Source organism: Parus major, chromosome 2 (assembly GCF_001522545.3).
Source record: "Parus major isolate Abel chromosome 2, Parus_major1.1, whole genome shotgun sequence".
Lineage (NCBI taxonomy): Eukaryota > Metazoa > Chordata > Aves > Passeriformes > Paridae > Parus > Parus major.
Window position 1 is genome coordinate 45,957,499 of NC_031769.1, and position 15,002 is coordinate 45,972,500.

Here is a 15,002-nt window from a genome sequence, read left to right on the forward strand (position 1 = left end):
GGGACAGTCCCAAGAAGATGAGGGACGTGGACGATGTGGGCCACATTATGGAGACCCCTGCTCCAGGACCTGGGGAGAAGTGTGCTGTGCTAGCAAGAGAAAGGAGTTTAAAGTCTCCTGAGCTCACCCATGGCCATCCATGTGTGCATGCATAAACACAGGACTGGGCTTTGTCATGAGCAGGTAAGGAGAGACTGAATTGGTGGGGTGTGAAACTCATCAAGTTAGGATGGCACTGTCATTGAGGCAGAGCATCTTCACAAAGCTGAGCAAAGGCTTTTTTTACCAGTGATTTTGAGCTCTGGTCAGGGAAAGGGAGTGAACTCTCATCTGTCACCTTGGTGTAGAGCTGGGGTGACGCTGCTGTAGATGGGTAAAAACATCTGCTTAAACAAAGGGTATGTGGGATCAGTGCCCAGAAAATCTGTGAAGAGAGAGATAATTGATTACATTGTTCTGTAGAGTGTTGAACCTCTAAGTATCAGGGAACTGTGCCTTTCCAGACAGGCTTTCCATAGGACAAAGAAAGCACTGCCTTCCTTGGTGTGCTGCACACTCCAACAAAAGGTCTGTTTAGGAAGTCAGGTAGATATTGACAGGGAAATTGTGATACCTTAAGCCTACAAACTTAATAGGGTTTTGCAAATATGGGAGAGCATTTTGGTGCTTGTTTATGGATATACCATAAGACTAAAGGTAATCAAAATCATAGTGAGCTCTGCTAAGGTAAGTAAAGAAATGCTGCTGAGTGGAATATCCAGGCTCCTGGGTTTAGTGCAGGGAGGAGCTCCATGCTTTTACAGGTGTGCCAGACTCCAGAGCTAACAGTTTGAGGTGCAAGGTAATCCAGAGTCCTGTAAAGGGAAATTACAAAAAGGGTAATTTTTTCCCTGCAAAAAAGCATATGGCTGGGTCCATGTGTGCTGAATTTGTTACTGGCTGTTGGAAGGAGCATGTGCATGGCTGTCATCAGAGTTGTAACAAAAGAAAGCTCAAAGGAATGCCAGCTTGGCTTTGTTTTGGTTTTTTTTTTTTCCTATCACTCAGCTGCACTGAAGCCCGACACCTCTGGTAGCCAGTGAGAAGCTGGTTTTGTGCTGTGCTTTTACGGGAGAAGCCTGGCTGCATTAACTCTTACTAAAACAAGCATCTAGACAACTTTAGCAAAATCCAGTGATGGAGGTCAACTCCACAGAAGCCAGCAGCAGCTCCCAGGGAGGCACCGGCTGCCTGGATCTTACCCTTGTCACCTTCACTGAAACGGTGACTTTCACAGAAGTGGTGGCAGAAGAGGAGTGGGGATCCTTTTACTATTCCTTTAAGGTATTACTTTAAGGCGTGCATTACTTTTCTCAAATGCTTGCAGCTTTGGAGCATTTTCAGAGCATATATGGGGAGGCAACTAAGATTGTTGAACTTTTTTTCCCCCAGATTTTGGTGGGTTTTTTTCCCTGCAAAAACAGCCGACAGCATGTGAGGTACTTACTGAAAAGCAAACTACTTGTTGAAATCTGACTTCAGATTTACATGTCTTAGCTTTACATGTCCTCTTCCAAGAGAGGACAGTACCGGTTTTTTGTATAGGTATTGTAATTATACATGCATCTTTAGTCAAAAGCTTGTATTATTTTTAACACATTTTTTAAAAAATGTAATTTCTTTGAGGCATCATCCTGTCATAAGGGATTTTTTTCCAATTTGCCAGCTGTAACAAACATCCTACACAAGTGAGAGGGGGTTTTTGTTGTTTGGGGTTTTTTTAATCATGAGGGACAGGTTCTAATTTGTTTGTTTGTTTGTTTGTTGGTAAGCTGAGAGGGGGTTGCAGTGTCTCTTGAAATCTGCTGTTAAGAATGCATTGGATGAGTCATTCAGTAGTGAATGCTGTTGAATTCAATGGGAAGTGTATTCAGTCATCTCCAAAACTAAGCATCACCCTAGCAGTATGTGAACATAGGAAAAAGATTAGAGAACTTCTGAAGTTCGTATTTCCTTCAGATTTCGATGCCTGTTGCTACTGCTTAATCTCGTTCTGAATGCCACGTGTCTCTTTACTGTTATGGTATGGTGCACAAGTTCAAGTCACTAAAAGTCTGACTGGGAGTACCCTGCTTTTCCTTCTGGAGCTTGGCACCAGAGAGATCAATTTCAGCTGGAAAGATACAGGCATTTATATCATTTGACAACATGTAAGGTAAAAGAGGATATATTAAAACTAATTTTTGTATCTGTGAGATTGGTAGTGAACTGACACAATCCTAGTGGAATCAGTGGAATTACAGCAGGTTCCTAGCCCTGATAAAGAAAGAGATGATCCATAGTGCTAGTCTTAATTAATTAGGGTCTGTTTTAACATGCTTCTTATAATTTCTAAAGTAGTACTTCCTACCTAGGATTTCAAGGGTGAAAATTGTTTTTTTATTCCTTGTTTTTCCCTCTCCATATTAGACTCCTAAAATGTTCTTAAAAAAAATCATTAGGGACAAGAAAAATATTTTAAAGGCTTTCTCTTTATCTCCTGTCTTCTTTTCACAGTTAGGGCTGTAAATTTGAACAATGTCATGGGAACAGTATTTTATAATGGTAAAAGTGACAATTAATTCCATGATTAGAAAGTCCCCAGGCAGAAAAATGCTCGCTAATAGGAGAGATTGAGTAAATTACAATAATTAGGAAACCAAGGATAGTCATGCATGCTCATCCATTGCTAAAGGAAACGATTCTGTAGCTGAGGGCTTCTCATTAGACTTGCACTTGAGTCTCTGCCGGATGCCTGGCTCTGGTACATGTAGCATGAACTTTGCAAGGAGGCTCACTGATTTCACATCAATTGCTAGCTGTTGATAGGCATGGAAATATTTTGACTCTAGAGACGAGTGACAGCTGGTGCAGCTGTAGGAAAGGAAGGAGGAAGCACCTGCTCTGATGACTACAGTGCAGGGAAGACAGGGCTCCCTGCCAGCAATTTCAGCCCTCTGTAAAACTCACATGTGGAAGGTGCTGCTGATACCTGTTGACTCAGCTGGCTGTCCTCCACCAGCTCTGCCCATGTTGTGGCTGCATCCTTGCCAACTTCAACAAGCCAAGCAGCATCATCTTCCTCTTTACAATGCTGTAGTTAAGCAGCTAAAACAATTTAAATTTGGAACAGGCTGAAGGAATTTGAAAAACAGTGTTCAGAAGGTAGCTTACAAATTGGGTTTGGATTTTCAAACGCACTATATAAGCTGTGTGTATAGGCTGACTGTGAAGGCAGGGGAGGTGAGTGGTCACTGTACAGACTGACCCCAGAGCCTGTGTGCCAGGGTGCAGAGAGAACACACAAGCTATTTCTGCTGGGAAAGTGCAGGTGTAACCTACTTTATCAAAGCAATCATAGGAAAACCTGATCTAAACTGATAAATGGAGGCTAGGGAGTGACATCCTGTATCTGTCTTAATGACCTTTTAATAATTTTACCCAATGACAGCTGCCAGGGTATCTCACATGCTGCTCAAACTATATGAGCATGCACTGGCGTCTTCTTTTCCTCCCAAGTTGCAAAAGGACAGCCGGTACCCACCCCAGGGAGTGTCTGTGTTATACTGTGGTGGAAACATGACAAAAGTAAAATACTGTGCATTAGAGCATTTCAGTGCCAGAATGTCCTGTTAAAGGCTGAGCTGTGGATGCTTCCCTTTCAGAAAAATTAGAACTTTTGTCTATTCCTCTGCTTAACAGCTAAACCCTGCACAGTTTCAGGTTAGATACTGTTTTACCGGTTCAGGTTTTTGTTGTCTTTTGAGGGAAGGCCAGGGGGGGATTTTGTTGATATATTTAAGCTCAAAAATGGAGCATTTCCTCCACTTAGAGGAATGCAGATTTTCCTCTGGTAGTTGTTACTACAGTAGGGCCAGCTGCTCATCAAAGCTCTGCTAATGAAGTCCGATCTGGGGCCACGTAGCTAATTAGATTTACTCATGGCATGCAGAGTAGCAGCTTTTGGGGCAGCACTGGGCCTATCCATGCACCACTCAGCACACAAGATGAGCTGGTGCTTCCCATAGCAAGGGCACTGCCTCACTCCCACTGCCATTTAGGTCTTGCTGCTGTGGCAAATTGTCCCTGAAAACCCAGATCATCTTTCTTCCTGGGTGCTTTTCTGTGGCATATCCAGGTAGGTTACTGACTTAAACTACGAGGAATTCTGCTGGCAGTTTCAGCACCTAATTCAGAACAGATGTGCAAATTGGTATTAATTACAGCTCCAACCTCCCAAGCCAAAGGAAAGTTCATTACATCCTTTTACAATCTCTTCCATATGTGCTTAATCCGTGCGTAAAAGGGTTCTAAGTAAGCATCAACAGCACCTGCCAAATACAGTAGTCCTGAAAGAGCAGAAGTCGTCTAAATACCTGTAACCTTCCTCTACTTTAGGACCTTCTTAACTCTGCAAGCCTGACAAAGTACAAATCAGAAATCTGTCTGGAGAAGAGCTGGAATCTCAAAATAGTTTTGGCCCAACTTTGCACAAGCTTTGGGAAGCTTTGTCAGGGCTGGAGAAAGGCTTTTCTCCTGCCAGATACTAAACAGCCCAGAAGCTTTCACAATGGTAGGAGCATGTGGTCATCTCAGAAAGATTGGGTATGGATCATCTCTGTTTTAAGAGCTCTGCTGAGAAAGGAGATGTCCTGCTTTTATGCAAGGAAAGTAAAGGTTGGAGCACTCAAAAAGAGAAAGGAACAGCAACTGTGAGTTTTCTCAGTGAGACTGTGCCCCCACCCTCGTTTCCTACCTCCCAGCAGAGGTGGGAATCCACCAAGTAGTACTGTTTGTTTCCTGCTGTGTAGAGTCCTCACCTGTGCAGCAGGACACAAAGGTTTTGTTGTTTATATCCAAGGTTGTTGGGAACCCAAATCACCACTGCAAATGTTGACATGTCTCTGGCCCCATGAGCCCTGATCCCTGTGCCATTCAGCATTAGCACAGCAGTGACACTGAAGTGCTACAGCTCTCAGAAGGAACTGTGTGTCTATCAAAAACATCCCAAATGATTTTAAACATATGTCTTTGACTGTCCTCCCCCAACATTGCAGCATTCCTTGTACCTGCTTAGCCCATGTAGCTGAGATATTAAACAGGACAGCACAACCCAGCTCAAGTAAGCAGGTAAGCACAGGTAAGCACAACTCTAAGAACATGGGCTGCCTATCCATGGAGCTAATGTTCTTTACAAAGGTCGGGGTTTACCATCACTGGCAAAGGGCTGAGGAGACCAACATGTCGAGAGGTTTTGTAGAACTATCCAGTTACATGGATTTGGCTCCAGGTGTTCTCAGAGATTGCTGAAGTCACAGACTGATGTCCCTATCCTTTCATCCAAATGTAGGAGTCACTTTATCTCCTGAAAAGCATTTGCTTATGCTATTGCTCATTCTGATTTTCAAGCAGATATCACAGAGCATCCCATCATTGAATACATAATAGGAAAATAATAATGGGTGCTGTCAAATTTCTGGAGCAATCTCTGCAAATGCAATCACACATTTTAGAAAATAGACATATCAAATAATTCAGAGGTAACTTTGTGATCTTTCAGTGTGGAGAGAGGAGGAGGATTAGGTTTACACAAATAAGGTGTCAGGGACTCCTGAACACAGCCTCTGCAATATGCTGTAATGACTGTTGCTGTTCCTGAGATGCTGCACTGAGAATGATCTCCTTGGGAAACTGCTGCTGCAGTGCTGGTGGCCAGGCTGGCCTCATCCAGCTGCTTAAACTCAACACAGAAGTGATCTGGCAGTACGGCAGCCCAACAGGAGCAGCTCTGAGACAGCAGATTTGGGCTGTTCTACACTGGCAACCCTCATACTACTGTCCCTGTGCTCCACACAGGCACATGGTTTGCACCTGCCTGCCTCTCCTGTATAAACATGCCTAGGAAGTATCATTTTCTTACATTTTTAAAGGTACTTTAACTTTGCCAACTAGGCATAATCATTTTAAGTGATTAAGAAAAACAACACTTTAGCATTTTAAATAGGGCTGTCAAAAATCATAAAATTATGGATGGGTGACTTAATACTATCTTTCCACATTGAAAATATTCTAAAAAAAAAATAGAGAGGTACACCATTAAAAATTTATGTTTCCTGGTGACCTTTAAGTCAGAAATATCTGTCTAATTCTGTGGAATTTTCGTAGAGTATAATAGGTAAAACATCCTGCAATAACTGAGCAGCACTGCCCCCATTCATTATCTGTTTTGTACCATATCACAACAGAATGGCAAATAAGAACTATTTGGTGATAGAATTGAATTAGTCACATTTGTTACTGACTGCCACCATCTTACCTATGCAGAATTTTAGGGCAGAGTGGGGGCTTGTTCAGCTGTTGAGGTCAGAAAGATCACTGCATCTAGCATGCATTATATTATGTGCAATGAAGGGACTCTGCTCATCCATGGAAGTCAGAGCTATTACCAAGGAAATAGGTGTTTTAGAAAAACAGAGGTTCACAAAATATATATATTTATACATATATATGTGGCTTTGCTAGATTTCAAAAAGATGAAAAAGTAATCTTAACAACAAAATTGGCCCCTTCCATGAGAAAGTGCCCTTAGTGAATAGACTTTCTCTTGTCTGTTTCCCTAAGTCTAAAAGGAAGAAAATATTATAGATCTTTACTCTATGTAACACATAAAAACATAACAGACTATGAATGGTATACCACATCGACACAAACTCATACAGAACTGCTTCTCAAGTTCAACAGAACAGAAAAAAATCAACTCATGTTCCTTCCAGCTGTGTATTTTTTCCAACGATAAGGACTCCTTGGGAAGTGACTGTTGCCAGCACGTTTGATAAGTTATGAAGGCTTCATGTGGCAATGCATTCCAGGTTTGCCAGAATGTTCCATGACCTTGGGCTGGGAGGAAAACCCAGACAATCAGTTAGAAAGCAGCTCAGTGAGGCAGCCTCTGCACTGGGGATAGGAGGGCTATCAAGCACAACTGGTAGCATTTAAATGAGAAAGCAGCAGTCCCAGAGTCAATCCTGGGGCTGAACTGGTGTTTTTGCACTTTGAATCAGGCAGGCTCCATTCCAGGCCACACTAATTAAAAAAAATAAATGAACTCCTAGAGGGCTTGTTGCCTGCCCAAATGTGTTTCTCTCGAATTCAATCATAATGGAAGCACTTTCAATGACAAAATATAAAACTTAGCTTTGAACTTTCTTTTCTCCCGTCTTTCTTACCTTCACATGAATTTCCCTGGGTTTTTAAGTGTCAATCAATTTTCTTCCCCCCAAAGTTTTCAGAAATATCTTGTGTGAACTCTGTGTAGAAACATCTTCTCAGTTTTGCCTTGCTGGATGGAGAACCCTCTTTTGAAGCATATTTGTCTTACAGGGGTGGACAGTACAACTTCCTGCTGCTTGTGACAGCTAAGACTGGAGATTTCAGTGACTTTCCCAGTTGTTTGAGCATGTTTTTTTTTTTAATGTGACAAGGACGATCAGCAAATGAATCAAGAGCTTTTCAGCCTTTTTTTTTTTTTTTCCCAGCTTTTCTTTTCTTGAGCATTAGGAGATGACTTAATTCATCTGAATCTTCTCATTGAGGTCATTAGTATTTGCTGTGTGAAGGTTGCTTCTAGCCCAAGTATTCTGTTTGTTGTGCCTCTTGTAAGATATTTGGTGCCCCTCACATTTTTTCCTGCTTGACAGTCAGAGCTGTTATCTACAATTAAAGTATACACAATGCACCTACAGCTTTTCTTCAATTCATTCTTTTTTTGTGTATTAAAGAACCTTTCTTTTGTATGTGGTAAGCATAACCGTAGTCATGACTCCTTCAGTGGCGTCATACTTCATTTCTGAAAGCCCACAGTTTAAGTTGGTCACACACGGCAGAAATTTGTCTCAGGATTTCAAATAAATATAAGAAAAATGCCATGTTATACTTTTAAAGTCTTTTTCCTGAGACTAATAGGTTTTTGCCATTCCCATGCCAGTAGCCTTTACACCCATACTCTTTACTTGCAGAGCAAATTTTAATTTACATAAAGATTTCCAGAAAGATCTGAGCTGTTCATGTTTCTGTGATATATTAAATAATATGCAGCATGTGCAAAGCACTCATTTGATTATGACTGTTTAAGTACCTTTTAGTCTTAAGAATATTCCTTAAGAAAATAGGTCTTATGCATACTTGTGTGTGTGCATAATAATTCAAGTAGAGAAGGACTCCTGGAGGTCGCCTGAACCAACCACTTGCAAGCAAATCCAAAAGATGCCAGATTTCTCAGGTTAGTGTCTATTTAACTTCTGAATATCTCCAGGGATGGAAATCCCACAATGTCTCTGGATTCCCATCCTAGTGCTTGACCACCCTCATGAAGAACACTTTTTTCCTTATGTCTTACCAAGATATCCCGTGTTACAACCCTTGTTTGTGGAATCTTGCCCTTTCATGGTGCACATCTGAAAAGAATCTGGCCCCATCTTCTCTGCACCCTCCTGCCAGATAATTGTAGGCAGTACTTAGACCCCAGAAGGCTCCTTTAAGGTTTTTGCTGTGGAGGAGGCTGGCAGTATGGAAAAGAGGTGTTTTATTATTTTTGCTTTGTTTATTTATTTAAAAATTCAATTAATTATATCAGAGGTTCAGCCAGTACCTTTAACACTCCCTAACTGGGTTAATGGGTATATTTATTTGGTTCCCTTCAGTGTTGCAGTCCAAAATGCAATTTGTCTTAGATATAAGCTGATTATAAATCCCTGACAGAAATCAGTCAAACTGCATGGCACCTGTCTGTCTCTGGAAAATTAATTTTCCTGTTTTTTTGGGTTTTATTTGGGTTTTTGTTTTTTTGTTTGGTTTGTTTCTGTCTTGTTTTTTAGGGTTTTTAAGGGCTTTAAGTTTCCATCCTAAATGGGTGATGTTAACAAATTCATCCTGATGAACATTCTCAGTTTTCAATGTTCAAGGTTCCAGATCTTCTACAGTAGAATAAAAAAAAATTGTTAATGTAGACTGCTCCATTTTTCTAAATGGTCTGCAATTAATGTGATTATTTTTAGAGAATGGGAAAAGATTTTTCTCTTTTTATGTCTCCTACAAGAAAGTGCAATGCAATCTACTGGTGGTGAACCTGACCATGAGCGTGACAGTTACTCAATTTAACAAGGGGATTTATATATTCTTCTTATATATTAAGAACACTCTTGCAAAATTGCTTGGCTTGCTCCATGATTGCATCCCTCTTACAATTTCAATTGCTGCAACGCTAACCCCATAATTTTTAAAATATACCAAAGGCAAGATCATTTATGTATTCCCACTGTTTATCAACTGTCAAGAAAAAGCTGTTCAGAGACTTAAGCTGCTACTAGCTTGTGATATGAGGGATCATACCTCTTCTTCACTCAAGAGGCCAAGAACACGGTGCAGAAAGACACTAGGTCAGCAGGACCAAGAATTTACCAAAGGCCTGCAGTCCTCATATTAAGAGACCAGTCAGCCACTCCAGGCATGGAGTATCTCTCCCTCTTTTTTTCTATTTTGCTCATTTCTTACCTGGAAACCTATTTTTTCCAGGTTGTTTCCCAAGCAGTCTCAGCAGATACAGCCAAACTCTTTTAGATTTAGTCCCTGTTCAGGTACAAATAAACTTTGCCCATTGATAGTTGAACCTCTCTTTCTGTTAGGCAACTTCTATAATATTAGACAAAAGCTTTTGCACCTCAAGACATGAGGAACAGCACCTCCACTGGGATGGGCTATCAGGTATATCCCCATTCCACAGTCACAGCTGGTGCTCCTCAGCAAAAGGGATACAAATCCCAAGAGAAGATAAATCCAGGAAGTTGGCTGGGGAGGATGGGAAGAAGGGATGGTATTGTGGTATTAAAATTCCACCCAACATCTCCAAAAGGTTCTAACTATGGTCTTGATTAAAGGTGTTTGCATGGGTGATCTTTGCCTCAAATCTAAAGCAGAATACACCTCTTGTTAGACTTATTCCAGCCTCTGGATTCAGAAATTTTATTAGAGAAAGAAAATGATAAGCCTTTTTTATAGCCAAAGGAAAATGCACACAATCTTCAGACATGTCTTCTGGCTTACATTTCACCCATGAAGAGGCATTTTCTTCATTGACTAAAACTGGTTTTAATCTTGGAGCAACCTATCAAAATACGAATATGCTCTCTGGGTGTCAAGCACTTCCATGCTCCAAACACAGCGCCCTTGTGGGACAGCAGCATGTGCAATGGCTCAAGTCAAGCCAAAGAAATACTCTTTACTTTCATTTGTTGGTGACCTTCATGATGTCAACAACATCTCTAGCTTTTCTAACCTGAAATAACTGCTGTATGACACTAGTCTCTCATGGAATTCTCATCTAGTGTAATTATTAATGCCCATTTCAAAAGAAGTCCTGGTCAACAGAGGTTTGGGAGATATCATTATCTTCCTTTTTATCAGAATCCTTCTGATGTTTGCACATCATATTACTGAGGAATGCTTTTTGTAAATTACCTTGTCCCAGATTGTTATTAAGAAAGGATTTTTGTTTGATGAATGAACAAGACATGAAATTAAACACTTCTATGTCTAAACAGCTTGAACATGATGAATAAAACTAGAGAAAATTCAGCTGGAGTGAAATTCAAAGATCCATCAGCTATCTCTCTAATCTAATAACTATTTTTAAGGCCTTCACAGATGGAAGTTTTACTGCCTCAATCAGTCTCTCTATGTATGATATATTGTAAAGCCTTCTTTTTCTTTTTAAATTTTCATCCTGAATTCTGTACCACAGTTTTGATTTTTGTCCAGTCCACAGTGGATCTAAGAAGAGATTAGTCCTTTACCTTTTTCCATTAGTCTTTTTGTGTCCTCAAGGCTATGCTCATCTTTTCCTGCAGTTGGATTTTCCTGGGCTGAGCAACTTGATTCATTTGGTCGTTTTGCCTGACTATATCCTTTATGACAACACCTTTGTGTGTCTCTCTTGAAGCACTGTGCCCAGGAGTGGACATGGCCCAGTGGAAAGGTTAGAGCAGAGGCACATGAGCCTGGTGTTGATCCCAAAGTGCTGGTGGCTGTTGCTGTCATGGCAGGGTGATGCCATGATATTCTGGGGCACTTTGCACATCTGCTGTGTGTGAGGGTTGGAGTTTTAAAGGCTGGTCCAACCAAATGTGATTACTCTCACTACACTGCAGTCCTGCACTTTGCCTTGTTGGACAGCATGTTGCTTTTTTCTCAGTAGGTGTTTCCAATTCATGAGGATAATTTTGAATTCAAATCATAGGCTCTGCAAAGGCCTTTATCACAGTGGGCATCCCATTAATAATCATGGAAGTTTTCATTCTGCAAGTTAACACAGACTGAGAGAGGCTGCAGTGATTTAAGTTGCCTATTGTTATGGCTCCTTAATCCCCAGGAATGAGATATTTTCCCCTTTTGTCTGAATGGCAGCTCCCACAAATAGATTAATAGAAGTTTCATCTTTATTTCTTTGTCTACGACCCTCCAGACTTTCCTCTATTTTCAGTGTTTGCATTTTTAACTTATCTTTGCAGTCTGGTTTAATTTCTGGAGTCAGACATTGCTTAACTGTTAGGCATTGCTTTTAAATTGGCAGAAGGGATTTAATCTGACCATTTGTGTTGTGCTCCTATGATGGGGAAACATCCTTCTAATTCAGCCTCTGTTGCTCCATAGCTATTTCTTCCATGGGAATCACAAGAAAGTTTGAGTATCAGATCCTTGTTCTAGTCCTATCTTTATCAGTATAATACAGGAATATAATTCCTTTCAAGAAAATTATCTTCTGATTTTCTATCAAAGAAAATGGAAGCAAGTCTAGTCCCTTAGTTTTCTTTATGTGAGAAATATGTTTTCTGAAATGGAAAAACCAAAACAAACCCCAAGGAGAAATCATTGATTTCAAGGTCAAAAGTGATGTGAAATCTTATCTTTTATGATTTTATTGTCTTTCAAAAAGACATTTCTTTCCAATTCCTGTACTAAGAAAAGCATCCCCATAAAAATAGTTTCACCATATCTCTGCCATACATTTTTAAGGGAATTTTTTTCCAAGAAATTCAAGAGATTTGCAGATACCCCAAAAATATGGATTTTTTTTTTGGATTTTTTTTTTTGATTTTTTTTTTTTTTTAATCTAAAAGCTGAGTATCTAGCCCACACAGGTAGTATCGTCTAGGTCACTCTATATTCAGTGGAGACAGCCCATCCCAAGGTAGGTGAGATGAGTGGTGACTCATCTCTGAGACACTGCTATTACCTAGACAATACTAAGACAATTTAGAATAGTTGTGTCTCTTTGGAATGTTCGGTGAGATGACGTGAATGGTAGATTATGTTGCTGAAAATCATCATGCTGGGAAAAGTGAAATCTTTTCTACATGACCTTGATTGTTTGCTTAAACAAATCTCTGGGCTCAGGCACAGAGTGCAGCATCAAATTGCTCCTCATCAGGTCTTGCTTTCCCTGCATGACCGTATGATCCACAAGGTAGTGTGGCTCCCTACCTGGAGTAAAGCTGAGGCTGGTTCCCAGGAGAGGCTGCCCAGGGAGGGCGATGGGACAATGACTGCTGGCCAGGAATGAGGCAAAGTGCCAAGAAGGCACTAAGGCTAATTACAAAGCAAGAATCACCATCTCCTTGCTCCATTCCTTTTATTTCACCTTCCCTCCCCATGTTCACAGAGAGGTGTTTTTTTTACAAGCAGAAGGAAGGAGCTCTGTTTTCTGCTCACCTATAGCGGCTTACAAATGCTTCTAGTGAGTGTTCTCCTTGGCTTCTGGTCCACCATCAGCCCAGCCAGGTAGATGGGGGTCTTACTGACAGCATCCTTCCCCCAGCCTTCTCGGGACAGGTCCTTGAGGCCACGTCTGTAGTGCCAGAACCTGGCACCTCTCCTCAGCCACAGCTCTTACCTGCCTCCTCCATCTTTCCCTAATTCCCACATCATGGGTTTGCTGTCCACAACTGAAAAATCCAGAACGACTGGATTGACATTACCTAAAACTCATCCCAGGTGCTTGGATGTAAAGATTGAGTGTGCACTCACCAAACAAGCAAACGTGGACACATACCCGTGTGATCTTGCAGCCAGAGCATCCTGATGCTTTGAGAGCACGAATAGCTTTCTTACTTTGTTTTCTTTGTACGTACACCACTAGGGGACGTTTTGTCATCACGTTTCAGTCACTACACAATTACACTTTTCTTTAGTGGGTCATGCTTCCTTTTCAGTCTTGGTGCACATCTAGATCATGGAGAGAATGTCTGAATTTCATAGGGCTTGTGAACGACCCAGACTTACTGAAGTTGGGAAAAAGAGAAGTATTTATTTCCTTCATTCCTCCAAAGGAGCCCATCTATCAACATTTCTTATGAAGTGAGGCAGCTGGTTATTTCACAGCTTGCTGGAGCAGCACAAGAAAGCTGAGCTGACTCTCGTTTTAGCACTAAGTGCAGAATACAGACACTGCTAGTGGTTTTGTGAAGAGAGAAGTAATATACAGCCACTGCAAACCAAACTGGAGTGAACATCACTAGCAGTGATGCATGTTAAGTATTTTCTGAAAAAAACCAAGAATGTCTTTTAGACTAAATTGTTGAAATCAATTGGCAAAACTCAAAATTTCACTCCTGCTTTCCATTCTCATTTGTCTGAGGATAGGAGACTGTCTATCCATCCACCCATCAATATGCTTTTTTCTGTTCTTTCCATTGCAGACAGAGCAGCTGGTGACTCTTTGGATTCTCTTTATTGTCACAATTGCTGGAAATGCCATCGTGCTCTTCTCTACCTGGAGGAGGAAGCGGAAATCTCGAATGACCTACTTTGTTACTCAGCTGGCAATCACAGGTATGGGAGGGGAAAGGGCACCTGACCTGCACAGGAATCACTATTGAAATGACAAATAAGAAAATGAGAGTTGAGTGGCATTCAGTTGCCACCTAATGTCCAGTTGCAGTTTGCCATAAAGAAAATGGATGGCTGCTTGTCTTAGGGCTCAGTCTGACTCTGATGTAAAAAGATGTTGCTAGATGTAATAGTATGCAGCAACTGCAACTCATTGATGTCACCATCTTATCTTCCAGTCTGAGTTTGCATTTGTATTTCCCAGAAGGTATGTCTCCAGCTGTTGTCATGGAACTGTTTAAATTAAACTAGTTTAAGATGTATCTCTTGTGTTTTTCTATTAAAACTATTCCACCAATTATGCTCCTGCAGTAAAGAGTGAAAATAACTTCATGTTGTCCAGTTTAATGAAGTAAAGGAAATATAACAATATTAAGGTGGAGAGGAATGAGTTTAGATTTTTTTTTTTTAAATAGAAAAAAGGATGTTGATCCAAGGACTTTGTAGTTTTTAAACAGAATGTGAAATGTACAGAAGCCTGGTCTGTAAAATGTCCGTCTCAGCAAGAAGGAAAGGAAATGAGCATAAGCAGCACATTGTTTCCCTGTGGTCTTGAATGGACTACATTTGTGGGGGTTTAAGTTTCCCAAGGGAAAATATGTGCTGTTTCTATAACAGTGTCCTGCTACTAATCCCTGCTTACAAGACATCTGTGTTGTACTGTTTGTGTATATAGGATATATTTATATGCTTTCTATTGCTTTTTTTTCACCCCCCTAAGCTGTGGTAGGAATTACAGCACTTTTTCACTAAAGAGCCATTTAATATACGATTTTCCAACAATACCACATCCTCCTTTGGTGTCTGTTGTACCTGTGTTTAAACTGGAAAACCAGAGCACTACTCAGCCCAATCTTCAACCTGAGTTTCATAAATAAATGAACTCCATGGCCCAAACCTCATCTCCTCAGAAATATGTTCAGTTTGAAGAACTACTGTCAGCTGAAACAGGGTGTGCAGACTGATGCAAAGAGGCAGGCCTGTAACAGGTGATGTAAGAATCCTTGCAAGGTGAGGAGGTGAAGGTTTGCAGTGACTCCTCGTCT

General features: G+C 40.8%; 1 protein-coding gene across 1 annotated transcript in view; it reads left to right on the forward strand.

Annotated features, from left to right (window-relative positions):
- Window positions 1-1,127: 1,127 nt before the first annotated feature.
- Window positions 1,128-15,002, forward strand: part of NPSR1 (neuropeptide S receptor 1) — a 58,628-nt gene continuing 44,753 nt past the window's right edge. Inside the window, exons 1-2 of the mRNA XM_015652105.3 lie at window positions 1,128-1,323; window positions 13,767-13,899. Of these exons, the coding sequence (XP_015507591.1) occupies window positions 1,177-1,323; window positions 13,767-13,899 (280 nt within the window). The 5' untranslated portion in view covers window positions 1,128-1,176. The remainder of the gene's footprint in view (window positions 1,324-13,766; window positions 13,900-15,002) is intronic.